This window comes from Procambarus clarkii, chromosome 51 (genome assembly GCF_040958095.1).
Source record: "Procambarus clarkii isolate CNS0578487 chromosome 51, FALCON_Pclarkii_2.0, whole genome shotgun sequence".
In the NCBI taxonomy this organism is placed as follows: Eukaryota; Metazoa; Arthropoda; class Malacostraca; order Decapoda; family Cambaridae; genus Procambarus; species Procambarus clarkii.
The window spans coordinates 17526086-17553925 of record NC_091200.1 but is presented as its reverse complement, the minus strand read 5'-3'; the positions used below and the strand labels follow the sequence as shown (position 1 = coordinate 17553925).

The 27840-nt window shown below is 45.0% G+C and overlaps 1 protein-coding gene across 1 annotated transcript in view; it reads left to right on the top strand.

Annotated features, from left to right (window-relative positions):
* The first annotated feature begins 431 nt into the window (after positions 1–431).
* The window catches only part of LOC123751544 (calcium-activated chloride channel regulator 1), a 123695-nt gene continuing 96286 nt past the window's right edge, over positions 432–27840 (top strand). The window contains exon 1 of the mRNA XM_069304050.1: positions 432–946. Within this exon, the coding sequence (XP_069160151.1) occupies positions 785–946 (162 nt within the window). The 5' untranslated portion in view covers positions 432–784. The remainder of the gene's footprint in view (positions 947–27840) is intronic.

Here is a 27840-nt window from a genome sequence, read left to right as displayed (position 1 = left end):
GCCCAAACCAAGAAGTGAGGTAATACTGGTTGTTTAATATATAACTTGAGCCACTGTTGGATCGAACGATCAGATTAAGCTATCGTCTGTCTGCTGGCCTGGGTAGTTATGTGGTATTCCAGCACCAGACGCCACAGTGACATTTGCTCTAGCATTTCGAGGTTTAATGACACAATACAAAAATTATGTTGCTGAGGAATGTAACAAATGGAGATGATTGATTTACAAAGAGCAGTACGAAATATCGATACTTAAATAAACAGGACACCTTGGGGGAAAAGCGAAGCAGCGAACAAGGAGGATTGTTCACTTTGAAGTGATAACAGATACAGGAAGAAGAGGAGGAGGAGGAGAAGAAGAGAGGAGGAGGAGCGAGGTGGGCAGGTGGGTCGGGAGTGGCGGTGCCCTCAGCTCCACAGTTGGGCCGCCGCCGCTGAGGAAAGTGGACGTGTGGCAGATGGTGGTGGTGGTGGTGATGTGGTCCAGCTGACTGTAGCCTCACTCGTCAGTGCTCGCTCCTCACACCCTCACTAGTGATACCCATAACAACACTCATCTCTTTCTGATTTCCAAATTACGACTTTTTATTGTGTGGAAATTCATCATAAGATGACAATGTGGAAATGAATTATTAAATAGAAGCGTGATTATCATATAGAATTTATTTGTTGCCCCAAAAAAACAATAATTGATGAAAAGAACCCGTGATACCAGGATGAACCATCCTGAGGTCATGTCTCACAAAGTCTAAGTCCAGAGATGGACTTAGACGCGACACGCGGACATGAGAGTGTGTGTGGTGTTGAGTGTGGTGGCGTGGTGGTGTGGTGCCCGGGGCGTGGGGGCCTCCCTCAGGCTCCTGGACAACGGGTACGAGGGCGTGGTGGTCACCATCGCTGACCGCCTCCCTCAGGACCACTGTAACCACCTCATTCATGGACTCAAGGTAAATATGATTTATCATATACATTTTCACGCCATTTACACACGCTGTTGAATAGAAGCTTGTTCACTAACCAAGCTGTTGAATAGAAGCTTGTTCACTAACCAAGCTGTTGAATAGAAGCTTGTTCACTAACCAAGCTGTTTTCACGCCTGTGTTTAAAAAAAAGAAAAGCTTAAGGCATCAATTTTCTCCATAGGAAAGTTAGGGAAATGCCCTCTTGTTTACTAACCAAGCTGTTGAATAGAAGCTTGTTCAGTAACCAAGCTGTTGAAGACGTCTGCGAGAAACTTAACTTTTAAATGGGAAACAATCTGCAATTGATATATTGTTACCAAAAGTATATTTATCTTCCCTGCAAAACAACATCCCATTATGCACGAAATGAACACACAACAATATTTTCTACTCTCTCTCTCCCCGCCCCCCCCTCTTTCATTGTTACAATGTAATATATGAAAAGCCATAGGAGTTACGTTGTGTGTATGAAGTATATAATCACCTTGTTGGCTTCGTAGCTTGTAATTTACCTTCGGGACGAAGCGGTGGAGAAACAGCGTACACTGACCTAATATTTCGGTGCGTGTGGGGGCGGCTGGCCCACCTGTTAGCCGTACTCTGGTAGCGAGCTTACACACACACACACGCTGCTCCCTCGTCTAAAAGGAAAGAGTTCATGCATTCTTCATTGATGTGAGCTTCGCGCCTCTGAATTGCGGGTGTTGGAGGGGATTATGGTTGCTAATTTATGAGTGTGGGTGTAATTCTTCGGTGAGGTGACCCCCGGGGGCGTGTCTACACTCGGGTCATCATCTAATTTGTAGGGTGTATGTGTGTACTCACCTAGTTGTACTCGCCTAGTTGTGTCTGCAGGATCGAGCATTGACTCTTGGATCCCGCCTTTCGAGCATCGGTTGTTTACAGCAATGACTCCGGTCCTATTTCCCTATCATACCTGGTTTTAAAATTATGAATAGTATTTGCTTCCACAACCTGTTCCTTGAGTGCATTCGTGTGTGTGTGTGTGTGTGTGTGTGTGTGTGTGTGTGTGTATCACCAGGTTCCTTGAGTGCATTCGTGTGTGTGTGTGTGTGTGTGTGTGTGTGTGTGTGTGTGTGTGTGTGTGTGTGTGTGTGTGTGTGTGTGTGTGTGTGTGTATCACCAGGTTCGAATCGTCCGTTCTATAAGGGGGAAAAATCATATCCGTGCCAACCACCTTTTATGCCTTTATGCCTAATGATAGTCCAGTTGAAAATGCCGAGGCTTCAAGACACCGTACACTAGGCCAGTTTTTGAAATATGACGGCATTGCATTCAGTTACATATGTGCGAATGAAGTATATACAGATTTGATGAATATATATTTTTTTTACAATATGTAGGTTGGTCGCCCAGCAGCTGGGTCACGCTGCCTTTCACAATCATTCAATTTCCTTCACTCTGGTGAAGGAAACTGTTCCCTCCGTCCCATCCCAAATCCTTATCCTGACCCCAGTGCTATATAGTCGTAATGGCTTGGCGCTTTCCCCTGATAACTCACTCCACTCCAGAGGCTCCTCTACTGAATATACTTCCCTTTATTTAGGTTCCCTCTTAATACTGTTATCTTAATACAGCCAGAGTATGTAAAACCATATTTTTTATATACAAGTTATTTACGAGCAAGTTAGAGTAAATATATTGTATATACAGTATCGTTTACAACAACTAAACACTTTTCCATTATTATACTACATTGAACTACAGTATTAGTGATGTTTACAGTAATCCTTGCACCAAACCTTCCTCCTCGTTTCTTTATTACACCTGATGCCTCTGTTCACCTGGCAGTAAAATAGATACCAGGGAGTTAGGCATTTGTTGTAGGCTGCATTCTGGTGGTCAGTAATTGGACTAGGTAGCCAGCCTTCAAAAGCCTAACTACAGGTTATCCCAACTGGGTGGGCGTCCCCCCCCCCCCCCTACCCATCGTCTGCATGTTGTTGTTATAGATTCAGTTACTGGGAACAAAAAGTTCCAAGTAGCACGGGCTATGGTGAGCCCGTAGTGAACTTACCTGGCACAGGAGCGGGGCTGTGTCCCTCGCCTGTATACAAAGGTACTCACACTATGTACTCTCTCACGCGAGAACCTCACCATATCAGTGGTCCAGAGTCGCGTACTCTCTCTCAGGTCCTGTAATTGTCCACGTCCTAACTTGTATCCACCAATTCGTACCCATTTCATCTTGCACCTAGAATGACTGGCTTTGACTTCCAAGTCGTCAGCTTCCAAAGTTGGCACTGGTCAGTGCAAGAGTGCCTGGCGTTCCCAGAGACCTTGCTTGTGGGGTAGTTCACATTAACGACACAATCACCAGTTAACGTTTCCTTAACAACCAATCGAATATGCTAATATCCGTTACTTATTATCCCTGGCACCCTTCACAACGCGACGTTCGCAGATCTATGTAGGCTTCTCCTCGCTGCCTCTTGAACCCGCAACCCCGACATTTTTTGGTTTCGCCAAACAATTTGATTTTGTTCATAAGTTGTTCCGTCGTTACTTCCTTGAATTTAGTTATGTCGATGAACATTTTCGTTATATAAAAAATGAAAGATTATTGATATTTTTATATGTATATGTTTTGTTTTGTTTTCTTGGACTTCCGTATCTTAGTATATGTGTATCTACTATGTGTGTGTGTGTGTGTGTGTGTGTGTGTGTGTGTGTGTGTGTGTGTGTGTGTGTGTGTGTGTGGGTGTGTGTGTTTTCAGAATCGAGCTATTAGCAGCTGGACCCCGCTTTTCTAACCAATCTATTTTTCCTCTTATTATTTCTCTCTAACACACACACACACACACACACACACACACACACACACACACACACACACACACACACACACACACGAGTCTTGGGGCATGACTTCTGAGTGGACAGCGTTCGGGATTCGTCATCCTATGGTCCGGGGATCAATCCCCGGCGATGGGAGGAAACAAATGGGCTGAGTTTCTATCACTCTGATGCGTCTGTCCCCCTAGCAGTAAATAGGTACCTGGCAGTTAGACAGCTGCTAACATCCATATATGGAACTGCTATATTTTTAAAAGGTTGTCTTCCGATGACCCCCCCTCCTCCCCAAAGGGGGGTCAGGGCGCAACAAAATCAAATATAATGTGGGATTAATTACTAGCTGAGCCACCCAACACTGTGTTTCCACCACTGGCCCGCCCTAGTGTTTATGGCTGACGATGTGACGTCACGTAATAACTATACCTCATGGGTAGCAAACTCTAGTGTTAGCAAATGGGGGTAATTTGTATGGCCAATGTAATTACTGTAATCGAGGTAACGGTGAATATGACTATTGTGGGTGTGTGTATTCACCTCGTTGTATTCGCCTAGTTGTGCTTGCGGGGGTTGAGCTCTGGCTCTTTCGGCCCGCCTCTCAATATACACTTTTGTGTATGAATTGTATAGGTGGTGTATAGAACGTTCTGTAGGCCCCTAGGTGGTGTGTTGCTGTTCTGATCCCTTATACATTATTGACCCTTATACTATACTGACCCTTATACATTATTGACCCTTATACATTATTGACCCTTATACTATACTGACCCTTATACATTATTAACCTTATACTATACTGACCGTTATACATTATTGACCTTATACTATACTGACCCTTATACATTATTGACCCTTATACTATACTGACCCTTATACATTATTAACCTTATACTATACTGACCCTTATACATTACTGACCTTATACTATACTGACCCTTATACATTATTGACCCTTATACTATACTGACCCTTATACATTACTGACCTTACACTATACTGACCCTTATACATTATTGACCCTTATACTATACTGACCCTTATACATTACTGACCTTATACTATACTGACCCTTATACATTACTGACCTTATACTATACTGACCCTTATACATTATTGACCCTTATACTATACTGATCCTTATACATTACTGACCTTATACTATACTGACCCTTATACATTATTGACCCTTATACTATACTGACCCTTATACATTATTGACCTTATACTATACTGACCCTTAAACATTATTAACCTTATACTATACTGACCCTTAAACATTATTAACCTTATACTATACTGACCCTTATGTTATATTGAATCGAATGCCGTGTTGACCTATTAGCTATGATACCAGTATAAAAGTCAATTATTAGCCCTATTGCACGTATTGCAAGCGTTGCGCCCGGCACACCTTCTTTTGTTCCCGAAGGGTTTCACTCTAAGGCCTGAAAATATTGCAAATGGTCTAAAACATCTTTTTTTTTTGTTTTTTTTTCAAAGAGTAACACTCAAAAACATTACGATCAAACATGAACCAATAAATAAATACATTAATAATGAATTTTGTTCTTTTAATGAGCGCGAAGCTGACAAATACTCTGTTAATTGCCTTTTGGCTACAAAAAATGGAAATAAATATTCAGGGGGTAAAATTTGATTTTTTTTTATTTAATGACAAAAAGTTTAAAAATTGTCTGGAACACAATAAGTGGTGGAGGTAGTTTATTACCAGGGGGGGTGGGGGGGTGGGGGGTACTGGTGTGTGGGGTGGGAGGTACTGGTGTGTGGGGTGGGGGGGCTGTGTTGGGACTGTGTTGGAGACTGGGGCTGTGTGTTGGAGGCTGTAGCTGTGTGTTGGGGGCTGTGGCTGTGTGTTGGAGGCTGTGGCTGTGTGTTGGGGGCTGTGGCTGTGTGTTGGGGGCTGTGGCTGTGTGTTGGAGGCTGTGGCTGTGTGTTGGGGGCTGTGGCTGTGTGTTGGGGGCTGTGGCTGTGTGTTGGGGGCTGTGGCTGTGTGTTGGAGGCTGTAGCTGTGTGTTGGGGGCTGTGGCTGTGTGTTGGAGGCTGTGGCTGTGTGTTGGGGGCTGTGGCTGTGTATTGGGGGCTGTGGCTGTGTGTTGGAGACTGTGGCTGTGTGTTGGAGACTGTGGCTGTGTGTTGGAGACTGTGGCTGTGTGTTGGGGGCTGTGGATGTGTGTTGGAGACTGTGGCTGTGTGCTGTGGGCTGTGGCTGTGTGTTGGGGGCAGTGGCTGTGTGTTGGGGGCTGTGGATGGACCCAAATTACCTGTCGGGGGATTGGAGTTAGAGATAACAGGGGTCCGAGGGCCCCACTACTGGGGAGCTCCTTATTAACTTAGATTTTTTATTTATAAACTTTATTCACAAGTGATTTACAGAAATATTGATAACATTGGCTGCAATGAAACACATTAGCCAGAGAAATGGAATCAAATTAGAAGGATAATAATATAAATTGGAAAGGTAACTAACAAACTAATTCTACAAATTTGCACACCAGTATGATTTGTCATGAAAAGGTTGAGGGGCAACTCTGGAGCAAAATCACTATAAACACACAAGCCGTGGTAAAAAAAAAAGAATTATCTGATTCAACAGGATTTTAAAATGCTTGTCAACAAGCTGTGTCTCTGTGACAGAATAGTTCCTTTAATTCGCGGAGCATTCAGGTCGACCAGCTCTCTCTCTGCTGAGTTGTAGCAGGTCTGGGAGATAGAATAAAATATCGCTATACACAACTCCAACTACATTTCCTAACAGTCAAGTTGCTATTTCTGGCAAGGTTTGAGTGATTAGTGCCAGGCGAATCCCCGCTATAAAAAAACGCCTATGGTGTTGGAACGCGTACAACAAAGGATGGCAAAATTAATCCCCAGGCACTGAAACCTTCCTTGTACAAGCACTGGTAATGCTTTATTTACATTCCATAGGAAGAGTAAGAATAAAGAGGGACACAAGTGAAGTGTACAAATGGTTGAAAGAGTATCAAAAAGGGGATATATAAATGAGGATTTATATATATAAATATAAATTTATTAATAATATAATATATATATATATATATATATATATATATATATATATAATATATATATATATTTATATATGTTTATATTTATATAAACACAATCTTCTAATTCTGGGACTAGTTTGTACTCATCTATTTGTGCCTGCAGGATCGAGCATTGACTCTTGGATCTCTCCTTTCTAGCCATCGCTTCTTTACAGCAATGACTCTTGTCCCATTTCTCTATCATATCTAGTTTTAAAATTATGAATAGAGTTTGCTTCCACAACCTACTCCTTAAATGCATTCCATTTTTTCACTACTCTCTCGTTAAAGGAAAACTTCCTAACATCTGTATGATTCATCTGAGTTTCCAGCTTCCACCCATGTCCCCTCGTTCTGTTACTATTACGGGTGAACATTTCGTCTATTTCCACTCTGTCAATTCCCCTGAGTATTTTATACGTTCCTATCATGTCCCCCCCCCCTTGTCCCTTCTTTTTTCTAGTGTCGTAAGGCTCAGTTCCTTCAGGCGCTCTTCACAACCCATCCCTCGTAACTCTGGGACGAGCCTCGTTGCAAACTTCTGAACCTTTTCCAGTTTCCTTATGTGTTTCTTCAGGTAGGGACTCCATGATGGCGCGGCATACTCTAAGACTGGCTTCACGTAGGCAGTGTAAAGCGCCCTAAAAGCCTCCTCACTTAGGTTTCTGTGTGTGTGTGTGTGTGTGTGTGTGTGTGTGTGTGTGTGTGTGTGTGTGTGTGTGTGTGTGTGTGTGTGTGTGTGTGTGTGTACTCTGAAAAGCATTAATAAACAAAAATTCCAGCTCGTCGGGAGTAATAAAAGTATTAGTGGCAAGTGGATAATGTTTAACTTGGAAACTTGGATCGGGCATAGTTCACAAAATTACCGTCAGCTCCTGGGTGGCGTGCGAGTCCCTCCTCCCTCCCACATTTCTCACCAAAATTTTAATCTCCGTTTCCTCTGCTCATCTTTTTCTTTTTAATTTTTTTTAATTTTTTCGAAGAAAGGAAAATTCGTCGCTGCATTAATTTTGGTGCCTTCATTGTCCTAGTTTTATCAGTTTTAGAGGAAAATGTTTACACAGCAGAGGTGTAGGCTGCATGTATTGCCTCGCCTCGGGTGTAGGAACTGGGTTGGAACACTGTTCTACCACACATGTAGGCTAGGGAGATGCCTCTCACCCCTCACATGTAGACTAGGATAAGGCTCTCACCCCTCACATGTAGGCTAGGATAAGCCTCTCACCCCTCACATGTAGACTAGAAGCCCCTCACATGTAGCCTAGGGAGATGCCTCTCACCCCTCACATGTAGACTAGGATAAGGCTCTCACCCCTCACATGTAGACTAGAAGCCCCTCACATGTAGCCTAGGGAGATGCCTCTCACCACTCACATGTAGACTAGGATAAGCCTCTCACCCCTCACATGTAGACTAGGATAAGCCTCTCACCCCTCACATGTAGACTAGAAGCCCCTCACATGTAGCCTAGGGAGATGCCTCTCACCACTCACATGTAGACTAGGATAAGCCTCTCACCCCTCACATGTAGGCTAGGGAGATGCCTCTCACCCCTCACATGTAGACTAGGATAAGGCTCTCACCCCTCACATGTAGGCTAGGGAGATGCCTCTCACCCCTCACATGTAGGCTAGGGAGAAGCCTCTCACCCTCACATGTAGACTAGGATAAGCCTCTCACCCCTCACATGTAGGCTAGGGAGATGCCTCTCACCCCTCACATGTAGACTAGGATAAGCCTCTCACCCCTCACATGTAGACTAGGATAAGCCTCTCACCCCTCACATGTAGGCTAGGGAGATGCCTCTCACCCCTCACATGTAGACTAGGATAAGCCTCTCACCCCTCACATGTGGACTCGGAGAAGCCTCTCACCCTCACATGTAGACTAGGAGAAGCCTCTCACCCCTCACATGTAGACTAGGAGAAGCCTCTCACCCCTCACATGTAGACTAGGAGAAGCCTCTCACCCCTCACATGTAGGCTAGGGAGAAGCCTCTCACCCCTCACATGTAGACTAGGAGAAGCCTCTCACCCCTCACATGTAGACTAGGAGAAGCCTCTCGTCTACTGTATTGCTCTTAATCTCTTTCTTTGATCTTACATGAATCATTATCATAGGGTGGAGGATTGTCCAGCGTCAGGATGCAACAAGCACTTACGTGTTCAATTGCGAAACCTGTACATCTTTTGTCAGATCCTGGTGGCCTAATCTGTATTTATTAAACAGTTTACGAGTTTGGAAAGTTCGCAATTATAAGTCATTATAGACGACCTCGTAGAGCTTCGGAACTCATAAACTGTTTGGTAAATGTAGACTAAGCCGCCATGACTGAGGAAAGATGTACAGGTTTCGGAAGTGGACACGTAAGTGCTTGAAGAATCCAGGCTCTGGCCTGTGGAGGTAATATTTCCTCAGTGATACTGCAAAGTTACCTGGAATACAAGAGTTTATTTCCAGCTAACTTGCTGGAAATACGAATTTATCCGCAAGCTTGAGCCCTGTGGCCTTTCCCCCCTCCCACCCAAACACCAGTACATCGAGCCTGACCAAGTTCAGTCATGCGAAGCCTCTGCATCCAAGACGTATTGACCTGGTGAGCCTCGCCATCGCTTGCAAATCCTCCCCCCCGACCTGCCCTTCTCTCTCTGTGTGCTAGACTCGAACATTCGTCGTTACCTGTTATTGAAAGATCTGCAACGCACCCAAAACCGGTTTCCCTGGCCCAAAGCCACCCATGATTTGGTTATGAATTTCTGCCATCCTTGTACCCATTGCATGCATTAATCGGATCACGTGGAGCTCGCCAGCGTTGGATAATGCTTGTGCAAATTCAGTCATCTTGAAACTGATGTTTGTGAGTTAGGCGGCGTGAGAGGCGCGACCCGGGGCCTCATAGCCTCGTCACGCAAAGCCTACATAACTATCATTTGATTTATTTTCTTGCTGTCCAGCCCGCGAATCGAACTCTGGATCCCCGATTGTGAGTCGAGAACGAAGCCAACAGTACTACGAGACCCTGTAAATAGACATTATAACAATCCTTTATGGAAATATGGAGAATAAAGGAAGGAATGAGAGAAGGAAAGACTTCAGAGAGTGAAGGACGCTGAAGGGAAGAGCCGAGGCATGCTGAAGGAAGTATAAGGAAGGAAGTAAAAGGAAGGAAGAGAAGCTGACGTGCGCTGAAGGACGACGAAGAAAAAACTTGCAAAATTACTTGGCTGATGAAAATTAATGACTTGGGAAGCTGCGTACGCAATTCCGCCCCTGTTTTTTCCTGTGTTTTGTTGAGGGAATGTGTTGTGTGTGTGTGTGTGTGTGTGTGTGTGTGTGTGTGTGTGTGTGTGTGTGTGTGTGTGTGTGTACTCACCTAATTGTGCTTGCGGGGGTTGAGCTCTGGCTCTTGTGTGTGTGTGTGTGTGTGTGTGTGTGTGTGTGTGTGTGTGTGTGCGAGCGTGTGTGTGTGTGCGCGCGTGGCATCGCTCATCTTAATCTTTAATCTGGGGTAGCTTAATCTTTATCAATCAATCCGAATTTCTAGTTCCCACCCGCGTCCTCTTGTGCTACCAAAAATATTTCGCTTCTGCCCACTTTATCAATATCTTTAAGAATCTTATATATACCAAACGCTGTACCCGAAGGTTTTACCGAGTGAAGAGGGAGAGAGAGAGAGAGCTTTGCACACGCTGCTGGTGTTATCCTGTTATGGTGTGCCTCAAGTGGCAGGTTATTGGAATCTTCTCAAACTCAATCAAACTCGTTCACGTGGCCCGCCAGCCCTCTGGTCGGGAAATTGGGAGGTTGATTTGTGGAGCAGATGAGCAGGCGACGTAATGAATGCGGAATTGCTGGATTGTTTCAAGTGTAGTTAAGACATGTGTATGAATGAGCTTGGGTTTCTTCAGTTTTACGTTGATTGCAAAGTATGAGATGTAAAATATATATATATGCAAAATAAACATTAAAAACGGAAAAGTAAAATTTTCCGCACTAACTAGCTTAAATACAATTATCGTTAATACCAACGATAAAAAAAATCATTGTCCCGTTCAGAGGAAACTAATGCAGCTCTTGACAGAAAACGGAGACTGGCAGCGGCATCAGGTGCTCCCAAGACAGTTATAAATTACCCTACTCCTACCGTGGCAGTATTAATTATAGATGCAGTTAGATCCTCTTTAGTATTTTTTGTATACAAATATTATTATAGTGGTTACCTTGGAGTTACCTTGGAGTTGTTCCGGGGCTTAGCGTCCCCGCGGCCCGGTCGTCGACCAGGACTTAAAGGTTTGATGTACTACAATAATATGTCTGCTGTTAGCTGGCTAAGGCTTCTCAATTATGAGTCATATTCATCATAAGTGCGCCACGGTGCCTCAGGCATGCACCGGAACAACAGTTTGAAGGATCCGCAGCAGAGGCGCATCAATCTCAGGCTTGCTGCCATAATTTCTAGGCTTTTAACGTGCTCGCCTGCGATGAATTATGGGGAGAGAAGAGATAATGGGATAGTGAGGGAGGGGGGGGGGGAGATACGGAATGGGATAGTGAGGGAGGGGGGGGAAGAGATACGGAATGGGATAGTGAGGGAGGGGGGGGAGATACGGAATGGGATAGTGAGGGAGGGAAGAAATACGGAATGGGTTGTTGAGAGTGGCTGGTTGATGGAATTGGGGTTATGGACGGTGAAGGATACTCCCGAATTAGTATGCAACAATTCCCCAATGGAGATTGAGTGTGTAATGCTAAATACACAGGTGTAGTGTATCAGTAGTCTGGTTGATAAGTCCTCCCTCATCTCCCGTTTCAAGTTACAGCCCCGCTCCTGTGCCAGGTAAGTCCACTACGGGATCACCATAGCCCGTGCTACTTGCAACTTTTTGTTCCCAGCAGCTGAATCTATAACAGTAATAACAACAACTCCCGTTCCTCCTTCTACTCTGTCATTCTTCTCTTCTGTCTCTCCTCGCTCGCTAGCCTCCCTTACGCTGCATTCCCCTTCCACTGCTGACGCACGCACGCACGCACGCACACACACACACACACACACACACACACACACTCACCAATTAGGTGAGTACACAACTAGAGTAAAAAAAACACAAATTAGGTGAGAAGGTGGTGGAGGCCAAGACCGTCAGTAGTTTCAAAGCGTTATATGACAAAGAGTGCTGCGAAGACGGGACACCACGAGCGTAGCTCTCATCCTGTAACTACACTTAGGTAATTACACGCAAGCACGCACTCTGCCAGATCACCAGAAAATAACTGACGTCTTGGAACGGATGTAATGTTAGTTATCACACTTAACACGCCGCAATTTTGACGTTATCGACCATATCATCAAAATACAGTTGCATTAGTGAAATTAAAAAAACAACACAAAATTGACGTTTTTCCCGATTAATGAACATCGACCTCGACAGATTATGTGGGTTGTGAGGATTCGTGCGGATTAAATGGGATTGGTAGTTTGGAGGACCTTTCAGTCGCTTATGTTAGTCTCTCCAAGGCTGGAGGACAGAGGCTTTGGGCTAACCTCGCCAAACTTTGCAGGGTGACTGGTGGGTGGTGGGGGATTGGCATCCATGCCTCTCTTTAATACCAAAATGCTAATCTCTCTAAATACCAGATTCCTTCATGCAAGATCTTCTTGGTTATAGTGAGATGATTTCGGGGCTTAGCATCCCCGCGGCCCGGTCCTCAACCTGGCCTCCTTTTTGTTATACACCCCCAGGAAGCAGCCCGTAGCAGCTGTCTAACTCCCAGGTACCTACTTACTGCAAGGCGAACAGGGGCATCATGGTGAAAGAAACTCTGCCCATTTGTTTCCGCCTCTGTCGGCGGATCGAACCGGGAACCTTAGGACTACGAATCCCGAGCGCTGTCCACTCAGCCGTCAGGCCCCCCAGGATAACGAGGACCCGTGATGAAGACAGTGTGTAGTGACAACGGTAAGAGTTCTGAAGGTTGTTGCCAAGACTGTTCCAGCGACGAAGGTAGTTTGTAGTGTAGATGTGACCCGGGTTGTTTTGTTGTCCCCCGAACAACGCTACTTAACTAAGATAGTACCTCTAGTACTAGTAGGTACTAAGATGGTACCTCTAGTACTAGTAGGTACTAAGATGGTACCTCTAGTACTAGTAGGTACTAAGATGGTACCTCTAGTACTAGTAGGTACTAAGATGGTACCTCTAGTACTAGTAGGTACTAAGATGGTACCTCTAGTACTAGTAGGTACTAAGATGGTACCTCTAGTACTAGTATGAACTAAGATGGTACCTCTAGTACTAGTAGGTACTAAGATGGTACCTCTAGTACTAGTAGGTACTAAGATGGTACCTCTAGCAGGTACTAAGATGGTACCTCTAGCAGGTACTAAGATGGTACCTCTAGTAGGTACTAAGACAGTACCTCTAGTACTAGTACAAACAGGTACCAAGAGACAGAGTTCGTAGAGACAACTCTACTAGCTCTGTAGTCCTCGTAGGAGACAAGTCATTCTGTGACTTGTGAAGCTGCCAGTATGTACTTACAAAAAAATATAAAATAATAATACAAAAAATACTCATTTACCTTCAGCCGCGAAATGAAACAAGAGCCAAAAACTAAAATGAATTTACTGAAAATGTTGATGCAATTTGTACTGGTGTATAAATCCTGTTTTTTTTATATATACGGCAAACATTTGATAATGAAACAACATTGTTCATTACAAAAACATAGAAAACTTTGCATAGTCATCGAGCAGAGCAGACTGGCACACAGAAAAATTACAGTTTAGAGTTTGTATAGCTGAAGTATGATCACTGCTACGGGCTCACCATAGCCCGTGCTGCTTGGAACTTTTTGTTCCAGGTAGCGAATCTTAAACAACAACATGAAGTATGAGTGTATTTACCGTGTTGTACATAGCTGTACCTGCCGGGTTGAGCTCTTGGACCCCGCCTTCCAATCGCTGATTGTCTAATGTAATATATATATATATAGCTCGATCTATTTTTTTTCTGATACTCACCAGGGGCCACTTATTGATCACTCTCATCATGCAACCCACAACAGCTGTCTGACTCCCGGGGTACCTATTTACTGCTAGGGTGAATAGATGCGTCAGGTGAAAGGAAATGTTGCGCGAATGCTTCTGTCTTGACGTTGTGTGTGTGTGTTTTTACTATTAATTTATGCAAGTTATTAGCTCTTGGACCCCTCTTGGTCCCTCCTCTCAACCGATGCGTGCGTGTGTGCGTTGTAGCACGCGTGTGTGCGTGGAAAGTGGCCGGAACACAGACACACGGGAACAGTGCTCTAGGATGAAGGCAAGCAGCGGCCGAGGCCAGGCGAGTCTCGTACCCCGCACAGATGTAGTATTTGCCTCGTCTGTTTGTCGTGTGTAAATTTGCTTTTTGTATGAACCTGTGTTTCTGTTTGTGAGGGAACGTGGTTCCGGCCTTAGGCTTGAGATTAAGCTGTGTCAAGAAGAGTTGAGAGAGAGAGAGAGAGAGAGAGAGAGAGAGAGAGAGAGAGAGAGAGAGAGAGAGAGAGAGAGAGAGAGAGAGAGAGAGAGAGAGAGAGAGAGAGAGAGAGAGAGAGAGAGAGACAGAGAGAGAGAGAGAGAGAGAGAGAGAGAGAGAGACAGAGAGAGAGAGAGAGAGAGAGAGAGAGAGAGAGAGAGAGAGAGAGAGAGAGAGAGAGAGAGAGCAACCGCAAGCTCAAAAGTGAGAGACAATTAGGTTCGGGCAGACGAGGAACGGTCCCATCAACTCCTCCTGTTAGGGGTGGAGAGAATATTATGTGAGTCTTCAACCTCACTCAAAGGCCCGCAGCACTCGACGTGTGTGTGTGTGTGTGTGTGTGAATGTACACACACACACACACGCACACACACACACACACACCAAAGAGCCAGAGCCAAAGAGCCAGAGCTCAACCCCCGCAAGCACAATTAGGTGAGTACACACACACACACACACACACACACACACACACACACACACACACACACACACACACACACACACACAAATGTAGATATGATAAGAGCCCAGTAGGCTCAGGAATCTGTACACCAGTTGATTGACAGTTGAGAGGCGGGACCAAAGAGTCAAAACTCAACCCCCGCAAGCACAAATAGGTGAGTACACACACACACTTCCTCCCCCACCCTTTTTCCTTAGTGGAAGAGTATCGTGTATTTTGTTCAAATCGAAATAAACTCGAAATAATACAACTAGGCAAGTACAAATACTAGCTGACAACATAGTCTTGCTGGCACACACACACATACTGTATAACACACTGTATAACAACTAGGTGTGTACACTGCACAGGAGTTCTGGGGTGCTCATCTGGTATCACAGGAGGCTGAGCACAAGACGTTAATTGGGAGATGAAACCCACCAAGACTCTGGAATAGGGCGGTTCACGGACGCAGGTGGATGCTGAGAGCCAAAAGGCTGTCTCCCAATAACAAGCATCGCTGGACAATAGCGGTCAGTATCTCTCCCTTCCATCGCCCTTTTTTCTTAGTGGAAGAGTCATGTATTTTGTCTAAGTCAAGATAAACTCAAGGAATGAAACCTACCAAATCCTGGTGTGAGCTGAAGTTCTTGGTGAAGATAAAGGTAGCTCAAGCGTCCCACCAGGACTGTGGGTTCTTGGTGTAAGCTGTGGGAGTGGGTCACAAGCCAGCCACAGCTGTGGGAGTGGGTCACAAGCCAGCCACAGCTGTGGGAGTGGGTCACAAGCCAGCCACAGCTGTGGGAGTGAGTCACAACCCAGCCACAGCTGTGGGAGTGGGTCACAAGCCAGCCACAGCTGTGGGAGTGGGTCACAAGCCAGCCACAGCTGTGGGAGTGGGTCACAAGCCAGCCACAGCTGTGGGAGTGGGTCACAACCCAGCCACAGCTGTGGGAGTGGGTCACAAGCCAGCCACAGCTGTGGGAGTGGGTCACAAGCCAGCCACAGCTGTGGGAGTGGGTCACAAGCCAGCCACAGCTGTGGGAGTGGAGAGTTAATGAAGCATCATCATTGGTGACAACGACTCTATACCACGATGTAATATTCTATTCTCCCTCGTCATCCCGTCCAGATGCTGGTTGGGGTGATCTCCCCCACACTCATTGATACACATTTGTATCACTAATACCGTGTTAATATCCACTCTCTTATGTTATTGGGCCATGGGATGCAGCTCCTATTTATACCCACCCAATCCTATTCATATATTTATCATTGTACCTCACTTCACTTCACCTCTTTCCTGCCTATATATGTCCAAATCTATGCACTTGTAACTCAAGGGAGACATCTCCCGTCACGCAGGGTGCAGTCGCACCTCCACAGATCTCCAGTATCAGCTCTTGATACTGGTAATGGCTCAAAAGGGCCACCACTTACGGGCTATTCATGCCCGTGCCACCTTTTGGGTGGCTTAATCTTCATCAATCAATCATCACTTGTAACTCGCCCTTCTGAAGATGTATTATTAACTACGAAAGTACTTAAGGAAATTTCCTGTTTCAGTTCTTCCTTCGAGGTTTGATACTCACATTTTTCATCACGTTAATTTTCGTGATTTGCACATATATATATATATATATATATATATATATATATATATATATATATATATATATATATATATATATATTATATATATATATATATATATATATATATATATATATATATATATATATATATATATATATATATATATATATTGTTTTTTCGACCAGTGACTACTTTTTTGCGGTGATATTGTACAGAGGCCGCTCTCACTTTTTGTCCAGTGTGGAATTTTTTGAGCGATATTAAGTTATCGTCGGCCTTTTTACATCATTAAGCCTTTTAAAACAACAAAGACAGCCAGTTTACGACATCCACCATCCCCCTCCTTTTTTTTTGAGGGAGGAGGGGGGGGGGAGGGGATGCCCACCGCAAGCGATTTTTTTTTCCATTTTTAATTTTTGTTTCTTCTTTTTCATTGGTCCGTAACCTCGTTACTGGCGTTCCTGTGTGTCAACACAAGGGTTTTACCCGGCAACATTTCTGGCGAGTCGCCGGGACCTTCAGATTGACGACTCTGCAACGCTCCTGAATTTTAAAAGCAAAACTCTTTCCTTCAATTCGATTACCGACATTTTCTCTCTCTACCGGCCGGAATTTTTGTGGATTACTCAACGGTCCAGATTTCATGAATATGCTATTTGTGTGTGCGTGTTAGTCGCCAGCTGTGTGGGGGGGGGGAGGGGGTGGGGGGGTGTGTGGGGAGTGTGGTGGGGGGGGGGGGAGTGTGGGGGTGTGGTGGGGGAGTTTGGGGGTGTGGTGGTGGGTGGGGGAGTGGGGGGGGGTGGTGGTGGGTGGGGGAGTGGGGGGGGTGTGGTAGGTGGGGGAGTGTGGGTGGGTGTGGTGGTGGTGGGGGGGGGGGGGAGTGTGGTGGTGGGTGTGGGGAGTGTGGGGGTGTGGTGGTGGGTGGGGGAGTGTGGAGGTGGGTGTGGAGGTGAGGGGGGGGAGTGTGGGGGTGTGGTGGTGGGTGGGGGGGTGGTAGGTGGGGGAGTGTGGGGGGTGTGGTGGGGTGGGGGTGTTGGGGATGGGATGGGGAGAGTGTGGGTGTTGTGAGTAATGTGGTCTACCACAGTGGTGGTGTGGTGTGGTCTGGTGGTGCTGTGATGGGGAGCTGTGTGATTGGGAAGGAACAGTGGTGGTGATGCATTTGCGTTGTGCTATAAAGTGGCTGTGGCTTCCTGGTGGTGATTTGGGGTAAGGGGTTCGGGGTTTTAAATGGTTGTCCGAGGCAGAGTAGTATTCAGTAAGGCTGTTTACAGAGCAATTCTGTTTGGGCTGTTTGATGCAGTGTGAGCCAATGCGATGCAACATTGCCATGAACGGTCTTTGCAGTTAAATCTTTGTGCAACTGCATTTACACTGCCGTTCATGTAGGGACGGGCTTCAGCTCTTGGGCACCAGTATTCTTTTAGCCTATTTCGAACATTTAGCCTTCAGCAATTTCATCGTTGTTTTAACATAAGAATTAACTTTCATATATTCCTAGGTTCAAAATCGCTCATTAATCAGTTTTCAATTTCATCTGCAAATATTTCGTCCATTTTAATGTAAATCGTTTTGTATTGATTATGAGTATTCGTCTAAATTTTTTCCCTCCACCTTTTAGCGTCATCAGTATATATATATATATATATATATATATATATATATATATATATATATATATATATATATATATATATATATATATATATATATATATATATATATATGGTAAATGTTCCATTTCCCACACTGACTTATAAACACCTAATGCTGATTTATATAATTTGATCAAACTCTGCCCTAATCGATAACACTTTCTAATCATTCTTTCGTGAGGTACAGTATTAAAGGACTACTAATCTACTCCACTACTTCTTACCCAACCACTTGGGTTGGACGGTAGAGCGACAGTCTGGCTTCATGCAGGTCGGGGTTCAATCCCCGACCGTCCAAGTGGTTGGGCACCATTCCTCCCCCCCCCCCCCCCCCGTCCCATCTCAAATCCTTATCCTCACCCCTTCCAAGTACTATATAGTCGTAAAGGCTTGGCGCTTTCCCCCGATAGTTCCCTTCTACTACTTCTTTAAGTGTGCTGGGAAGTCACTTAAGTGTTTTGTCTTTCTCCTGGTACCGACCTGATTCCTCTTCACTCATCGGTAGTCACACGGCTCTGCTGAACCTTTAGAAATCGGAAATGTGGTAGGTAGCTTCGTAAATGTGGTTGGTGACTTCGTAAATGTTCTAGTTAGCTTCGTAAATGTGGAAGGTGGCTTCGTAAATGTGGTAGATGGCTTCGCAAATGTGGTAGGTGGCTGCTTATAGAGATAGATATTAATTGTTTACACAGGTGTGCACAGGAACTGATGACTTCCAGCGTCTGGTATCAGACTGCTGAGAACCTTCGCTACTTATAGTAAGCCTTACCCGCTACTTTCCCCCCTGGAACACGACTAGCCAATAGGTTAACAACCAGGTACTTTATTACTGCTTGGCGAAGAGAGGCGAGCAGTTTTGGATTTACGCCTAGACGGTCCTACCACTCCTAGGACGTGGACTTAGGTGCATGAAACCGCTTTCGAACACACTGAAATCGACCGACGTGGCCTTCGACTTCGACATCGTCACGACCTGCGTCTGTGTCCCTATAACTTCTATGGCTGGACTTTGGGCGCCCTACCACCTCTGTGGTACAGACTTCCCTAATCCAGACCTCTTATGTGCTACCCCTCCTCCCCTGGCTGGTTGTTTGTTGGCCTTCCTACTGCTCTTTCTATTCCTTCTCTTCCCCTTCCTCCTCCTCCTCCTCCTCCTACACTTGTATTCCCAAAACGAGCCCGACTAGTCGTGTACAGGCGGAAACACGTTCAGCTCGACGAGGCTTGCCCCTACGAGTGGACCAATTTCTCCCGTCTCTTCACACGATCCATGAAATGCTCTTGGAGATCGTTCTCAGGCTTCCCCTCCTATCCCCACCATCTCATTCCCCTTTCCACCAATCCCGCGATCTTATACTACTCCAGAAACCACCTTGCCGATAGTGTAACATAAAAGTTCAGCAATTGTGAACGGGTGCTGAACACAAAACACGCGCCTCCCTCCCCCTCCCCCTCCGCTTTCCTTTGCAATCAGCTGAAGTTCAGAGTTCAAAAGAACGAACCTGCGACGTCTGTTTCAATGGTGCCGGTATTCGGTAGCACAGTAAAAGGGATTTTCGCCTCCTGTTAAGGGAATCCGGTCCCAATCACGTGTGCAAACCCTTAATCCTGCATCGCCATCCACGGTAAAAATTTTCCTCGAATTTTTGAGCCGTTATGCATAGTTGTTTGATCTGAAGTTTTGACAATCATGACATTTTCTTGCCGAAAGGTGCGTTCGAGTGTGTGTGCGCGCGAGAGAGAGTACGAATTCCTTCTAAAGAGGAGAGGAAGAGTTTCTGAGAATCCATTTTGGGAGGCTGAGTGTGTAGAGAAAACTTTGATAGGTGTTATTTTGTGGACCGTAAAGGCTAATGATTAAGAGCAGAGATAGGATGCCTTTGGGCCCCCACACGAGGCTACTTGTCTATGTGCTTCTTTATCACTATTTCTCTCTCTCTCTCTCTCTCTCTCTCTCTCTCTCTCTCTCTCTCTCTCTCTCTCTCTCTCTCTCTCTCTCTCTCTCTCTCATTTACCTTATTTGAATCTTTATTCAATTTTATTCAGAGTCCTTTTAGAAAGTTCTTTCTCCTTCTCTTTGTCCCTGTATCTTGTGCTGTTTTATTATTCTTCTCTTTCTGCTCCATCTTCCTCCGTTCCTCTTCTCGTTCTCTTATACCATGTTTCTTGACCTCACTCCTGCCCATACTTTCCTTACTGTCTGCTACCCCCGCCCCCCCCCCCCTCCCCATGAGTGGGTCAGTGGGACCACCGCTCAGACCGTGCTGGCTATCATCTATATAAATGTTTACAATAAATCTGATACGCTCTCTCCCTGTCCCTCTCTGCTTTGTCTTGCTCTCCTCACCTCTCTCTCTCTCTCTCTCTCTCTCTCTCTCTCTCTCTCTCTCTCTCTCTCTCTCTCTCTCTCTCTCTCTCTCTCTCTCTCTCTCTCTCTCTCTCTCTCTCTCTCTCTCTCTCTCCCTCTCTCTCTCTCTCTCTCTCTCTCTCTCTCCCTCTCTCTCTCTCTCTCTCTCTCTCTCTCTCTCTCTCTCTCTCTCTCTCTCTCTCTCTCTCTTCATCCATCACAACCCATCTCCGGTTCACGTATTATCCGTTACGAAGCTGTAACTGCTAATTGCGTCTCTCCCACTTCAATCTCTTTTAATTTCTTCTTCATTTCCTGTCGTATCTTCTCTACAAAAAAAAAATACAGAAAAAATACCCTTTTTTTTGGCTTTACTGTTTTTTTTCTCGCTTTCTGGCTAATTGTTTTTTTATTTTGTTATTTTTTATTCGTTAAAATTGCGATGTATTAATAAGAATTTAAACGATCTGATATAGACGTTTTCTATGCACCGGCCTCGACGGGTTAGGGGGGTTGCTTGGGTTTGCACGATTCTGGCGTGGCGAAGACAGTTGTATTATTTACGGAGTGGCCAGTGGAGAAAATGGGCTCACATCACACACCTGTACCAAGTGCCTCCGGCCTACGATACCTGGACACTTGTCAGGCCAGGTATCGTACACCTGTTAGTCCAGGTATCGTAGACTTGTTAGTCCAGGTATCGTAGACCTGTAAGTCTAGGTATCGTAGACTGAGCTTTGGCTCTTTGGTCCCGCCTCTCAACTGTCAATCAACTGGTGTACAGATTCCTGAGCCTACTGGTCTCTATCATATCTACATTTGAAACTGTGTATGTTTGTACTGTGTGTGTGTGTGTGTGTGTGTGTGTGTGTGTGTGTGTGTGTGTGTGTGTGTGTGTGTGTGTGTGTGTGTGTGTGTGTGTGTGTGTGTTGGCGTGTTTGTGTGTGGGTTTTTTGTGTGTGGGCGGACACCACAGGCGACCTGTGGTGTAATGAAGCAGCCATTGTGTTTGCAGGTAGGTTGGCCCCGCTGGGAGGTGTATCCTGGTGCTACAAGCTGGCGCGGGCTTCGTTTCCGTGTCCAGCGTGTCGTATCTCTCTTAAACGTACAAACAGAATTGGGTCTTGTTATAGAACTGATACGTAACATGTTTCTCCCGAAACAATGCTTTGTTGGGGGAGGGAATATAAGCCACATCGTACTCAAGACGGTCCGTAATCGCAAGTTAGAACTTTCCTAACCTAATCCCAAACCAAGCTAACCTAACTCAGCTTAACTTAAGCTAATACATCCTAATCTAATATATTCGGTTTTAACAAACAGAAAATGAGCTTTATCGAATCGTCTTGTGTCTGATTTAACGAGACGACCCCTTCTTCTTCATGGTGCCTTACACAATGGATTTCATTCTCAGCTCAAACATCTTTTATGTAAGCTGAGAATAAGTCACAACACCTGAAAACCCTGAAACCCCTGTGCCTGAAAACACACAACCCAACCCACACATACGTCTTGAAAGTGGGGAGGTTTCAGCCCGTCCTTGTCACATTAGAGTCGTAACTTCACAAGAATCCAGAGCTCGTTCTTACTGTCATATCTTACAAGTTGGGTTATCCTTTATATCAATTGTATTTAACTACAAAAATCTGTACCTTTTGAGTAAATAATCCAACAACTTTCTTCTGGACTTGAAGGATGTTCTAAGCTAACGCCAGAACACTAACGATTTGAATCACTTACTTGCTAATTCAGTTTCTGATTCTTATACAGATTTTCACTTGCGTGAAAGTCAATTGAAAAAATGGACAGTCGCATTTACCGACGATTGATCACTCTTTTTTCGGTCGCAGGAAATCGGGCAGATTTTCTCGCTATAAGGAGCTCAGCATTGTCTTAAATACATCTTAAGCTCAACCTTGAGCTTAAGAGTGAGTTGAACCTTGTCTCCGACTGGCTCGCAAATATTCCTCAAAATAAAAAAGATTATACACCTTCTTGTTTCATTTGGTCTGGGTAGTCGAGACAGTGTCCATAATTCACACAAATCAAGTGGATTAGGTCACAGGCGAGTCGCGAGCAGCAGACTAATGCAAAATTAAGAAGGATCACCTCTCAGAAATTCCCAAGGAAAAAAGACCTGTGGTAGACACGACCCCCAAGACGTCAGACAACGTCAGAGTTATATGTGAGAGTGATGAACCCTCAAGACGCACTTCGGGAACTTCAAGACACACTTCGGGAACTTCAAGACGCACTTCGGGAACTTCAAGACGCACTTCGGGAACTTCAAGACACTTCGGGAACTTCAAGACGCACTTCGGGAACTTCAAGTCGCACTTCGGGAACTTCAAGACGCACTTCGGGGACTTCACGATGCACCACGGGAACTTCAAGATGCACTTCGGGGACTTCAAGACGCACCACGGGAACTTCAAGATGCACTTCAAAAAACTGAATAAGCAAGCGTTTAGGACACTATACAGTGTATTTCTTTAATGTCGTCTGTGAAATTCTCCTGTATCTAAGAGTAGCACGAGACAGATGGACACTAGCGATGACTAGCTAAGATGTACGACGAGTCGGCTACATATACATACTTTTAGAAAGTAGATGTCATAAGAGGAAGTCATTGCATTACATGACTGACAGCTATTACAAGAGGGAGGGGACTTAAGAGCTGAAGCTCGACCCCTCTTGACACAAATATGTATGTACAAATAGGTGCTTGTGTATATACACACACACACATACGTAGTTTCTCTCAGTGTTTTTCTTCTTTTTCATAAATTTTCATGTAATTTTTATTTCTGGTAACAGGGACGGCAAAACGAATTCTTGAGGGTGAAAATTGCGTTATGTGCTTTTTCCCCCGAGTCTGGCACTCGGCGCCAGACAAGAACTCCACCGACATTTGCTCTGAATTGCTGGAACCAAAAACTGGTCATTCAGGAGTCTTTTGTGTTTTCAGTGAGCTGAAAACCCCCGTCTAAATTATCAACTTAAGGACACTTTTGTGCTAAGAGTTGAATATTTCCCACCCAACTGAAGCAAGGTCGGGGGCATTTTCTGGTCTCTTGGGATTCCCAGAGAGGGAAGGGAAATTCTCGCTTTAGTGGAAATACATATGTTAACCGGCTTCCCTGTCCGGCTTCCCTGTCTGGCTTCCCTGTCCGGCTTCCCTGTCTGGCTTCCCTGCCCGGCTTCCCTGTCCGGCTCCCCTGCCCGGCTTCCCTGCCCGGCTCCCCTGCCCGGCTGCCCTGCCCGGCTCCCCTGCCCGGCTTCCCTGCCCGGCTTCCCTGTCCGGCTTCCCTGTCTGGCTTCCCTGCCCGGCTCCCCTGCCCGGCTCCCCTGCCCGGCTTCCACAGACTTTTCAGATTTATTGATAAAGATTAAGCCACCCAAGAGGTGGCACGGGCATGAATAGCCCGTAACAGACTTTTCACTGCCCATCACAGAGTTGTATTGTGTGGCCGGCCTCGCCAGATGAGCGGGAGGTGGGGTGTGTGCTGAACAATTTGCCACTACCAAACATCTATCTGCAACTGCTTAGCCAAACTAGAGGAGTGTGAACTCAAGCAACCCACCTAACCTATTGGAACCGATGCATAGAAAATGTCAATACACTGTTTAATTTTCAACGAACTGGTCGATTCCGTTGAATGCGCGAGGTAATAGGTGGCAGAACGGGTTGGGCAGTATGTATAGCCCCCCTCCCACCCCCAGCAGGCCATCCTGTTTGGTCAATGTCAGTTCATCATGAAACTTCAGTAAGTTTATTAGGCATGACCTGCCTTCATTAAATCCAAGCTGGTGCTTTGAGACAATCGCTATTGAACATTAGCTAACGTAGCTATTGAAGTTAAGGATTGGCACGTTGGGATCTAGTCAATCCTCCCTGGCCAGGATACGGACCCAGGCGAAATTGCTTGCGAAGCGCAAGGCGAGTGTGTTACCACCTCGCCACGAGAACCCCAGTTTAGGTTAGGTTAAGATAGATTAGGTTAGGTAGATTAGGTTATGTAGGTTAGGTTAGGTTTCGTCTCGTCATATTTCTACGTTAGTTTTAGCTCAAATTAAAAAAAAACTTCTATAACGATAAGGCTTTTCATTACATTATATAAGTTTTTTTTTGGGAAATACATAACATTAGGAAAACTAGGCTTATTAGGCAAATCAGGGCTTGCATAATAGGTCAAGTATTGCGTTCGGGCTATTAGGTACAATATATATATATATATATATATATATATGTCGTACCTAGTAGCCAGAACTCACTTTTCAGCCTACTATTCAAGGCCCGATTTGCCTAATAAGCCAAGTTTTCCTGAATTAATATATTTTCTTTAATTTTTTTGTTATGAAATGATAAAACAACCCTTTTCTCTATGTATGAGGTCAATTTTTTTTTATTGGAGTTAAAATTAACGTAGATATATGACCGAACCTAACCAACCCTACCTAACCTAACCTAACCTATATTTATAGGTAAGGTTAGGTTAGGTAGCCAAAAAAAGCTAGGTTAGGTTAGGTTAGGTAGGTTAGGTAGACGAAAAAACATTAATTCATGAAAACTTGGCTTATTAGGCAAATCGGGCCTTGAATAGTAGGCTGAGAAGTGCGTTCTGGCTACTAGGTACGACATATATATATATATATATATATATATATATATATATATATATATATATATATATATATATATATATAATAATAATAATAATAATATGTGTGTGTACAATATAAAATAATTTAATTAATGAGGGCTGGAAAAAGGGAAAGTAATGACAATGAACAAGTCTTGATTAATCACGAATTTTCTTAATTAGAGATTTGGAGATAATCAGATAAATGATATATTTGGACGATGAATATATTTAATTTTTTGTTTGGATTAAATTTTCTTTCATTATGGTAATGCAAACCTCGCTACGCATTCAAAATAAAATGCTTGCAAACTGTTATAATGAATTACCTGTGTGTTTTCCTGTTTGTGTTTTAGGCTAATTATGTGCTGGCCCCCGTGCATGTGTCGATGTTTGTATGTTGTGTGTGTGTGTGTGTGTTTAATAGTTGTGCTTGTAGGATCGAGGCTTTAGCTCTTGGACCCCTGCCTTTTGAGTGGTCGGTTATATAATGTTTTATATGTAGTGTGTACTCACCTAGTTGAGTTTGCGGGGGTTGAGCTCTGGCTCTTTGGTCCCGCCTCTCAACCGTCAATCAACTGATGTACAGACTCCTGAGCCTACTGGGCTCTGTCATATCTACATTTGAAACTGTGTATGGAGTCAGCCTCCATTTACTAACTACTCTGACACTGAAAAAGTTCTAATGTCTCTGTGACTCATTTGGGTACTCAGCTTCCACCTGTGTCCCCTTGTTCGCGTTGTGTGTGTGTGTGTGTGTGTGTGTGTGTGTGTGTGTGTGTGTGTGTGTGTGTGTGTGTGTGTGTGTGTGTGTGTGTGTGTGTGTGTGTGTGTGGGTAAACGCAACTATTTTATATCGTTAAACTTTAGCTCTTGGACTCTGTATTTCCAGCCGCCTGTTGTTCTATATACGGACTCTTATCTATTTTTCTGTCATATTTTTCTGTCATATTTTTGAGAGTGGTAATCATGTGTCCTGTAACTCTTCCTTCGCTCACGCGACGGGTAATTCATATTTATTTCCTCGTAATTCATATCCCTCAGTTCTTGGACATCTCTGCTGGCATACCTCTCTCCTTTTTCTGACTTTACCTTGTCCTTGACTTTGGTCTCCACGCCGGTGCCGCATTCTCCAGGACTAGTCTGACATACGTGATGTACTAGGATTGTGCCCCTTGCATAAATATTTAAAGGCGGTTCTCATATTGGCGAAGATAGCATATGCCGCTGAAGATATCCTTTTGATGTGAGCTCCAAGAGACAGGTTCGGTGATGGTATCGACCCTCGGATCATTTTCTCTATCCGGTTTCTCAAGGGCGCTTGTGAGAGGCGGCCTGCGTGGGCGTGGTGCTGAGCATGGGGGTGGGGGGAGAGGGTGGGGATGTTCTGGGCGTGGAGGGGTTGGTATGGGGATGGGTACAGAGGCTGGGGGAAGGGATAACAGCCTTAGGGCTGTTAACAGCACTTAAGACCCACTGCTAGAAAGATCACTTCAAGACCAGACGGCACACTCCTACAGCTGGGGGCCCAAGAGCTTACATCCGCTCGATGGAAACCAAGCTGCACAATTCCAGGGTGAAATGCTGACCAGAAACACCTCCAATCCTTGTTGACCAGACCACACACTAGAAGTTGAAGGGACGACGACGTTTCGGTCCGTCCTGGACCATTCTCAAGTCGATTGTCCAAGACCATTCTCACAATCGACTTGAGAATGGTCCTGGACGGACCGAAACGTCGTCGTCCCTTCACCTTCTAGTGTGTGGTCTGGTCAACATTCTTCAGCCCCGTTATTGTGACCTCCCATCCTTCTTAAAAAAATAATAATGTAAGGACCTTCAAAGAGAACATAAAAAACATCGGCAGATGAGTACGAATATATGAGTGGTATACATTATTAATCTATGGTATGAATAATAGTATACATTATACATCTATGGACGGCCATATTTGTGGACATACATGTGAGGAGTCTTACACATGAACACAACTTCATAGTAAGAAAGAGCTAACAAAGAGCAAGCTTAGCTCCCCCCCCCCCCCGCACGCGCACACACACACAGAGGGAGGAAGGAAGGAATAGGAAAGGGAGTGAGAGAGGGAGAGAGTGAGAGAGTGAGAGAGGGAGAGAGGGAGAGAGGGAGAGAGGGAGAGAGTGAGAGAGGGAGAGAGGGAGAGAGGGAGAGAGTGAGAGAGGGAGGGAGGGGGTGTGTACTACCTTGCGACGCCAACATCTAACGTTCAATATATCAGGTTTTTGGGCAAGACGGAACACACAAAAAAGTATCTTCTTGATGTCTCACGAGAGGAACACGAGCAGCAGCAGCAGCAGGAAGAGAAGGAGGAGAAGCACCAAGAGGAGTTTAGGAGGAGGAGGAAAGAGGAGGCTCATGAGATGGAAAAGCATGGTCCTCCTTTTCCTACTCTTCATATTTAGTCTCTTCCTCCCTGCTTCCCTCTGGATTCTGTTCCTTATTCCACCCTCCTACCTGTGGAACCATCCTACTACCCTCCACCCTAAGGAACCATCCCAACTACCCCTCCACCTCTAAGGAACCATCCCAACTACCCCTCCACCCTAAGGAACCATCCCAACTACCCCTCCACCTCTAAGGAACCATCCCAACTACCCTCCACCTCTAAGGAACCATCCCAACTACCCCTCCACCTCTAAGGAACCATCCCAACTACCCTCCACCTCTAAGGAACCATCCCAACTACCCCTCCACCTCTAAGGAACCATCCCAACTACCCCTCCACCTCTAAGGAACCATCCCAACTACCCCTCCACCTCTA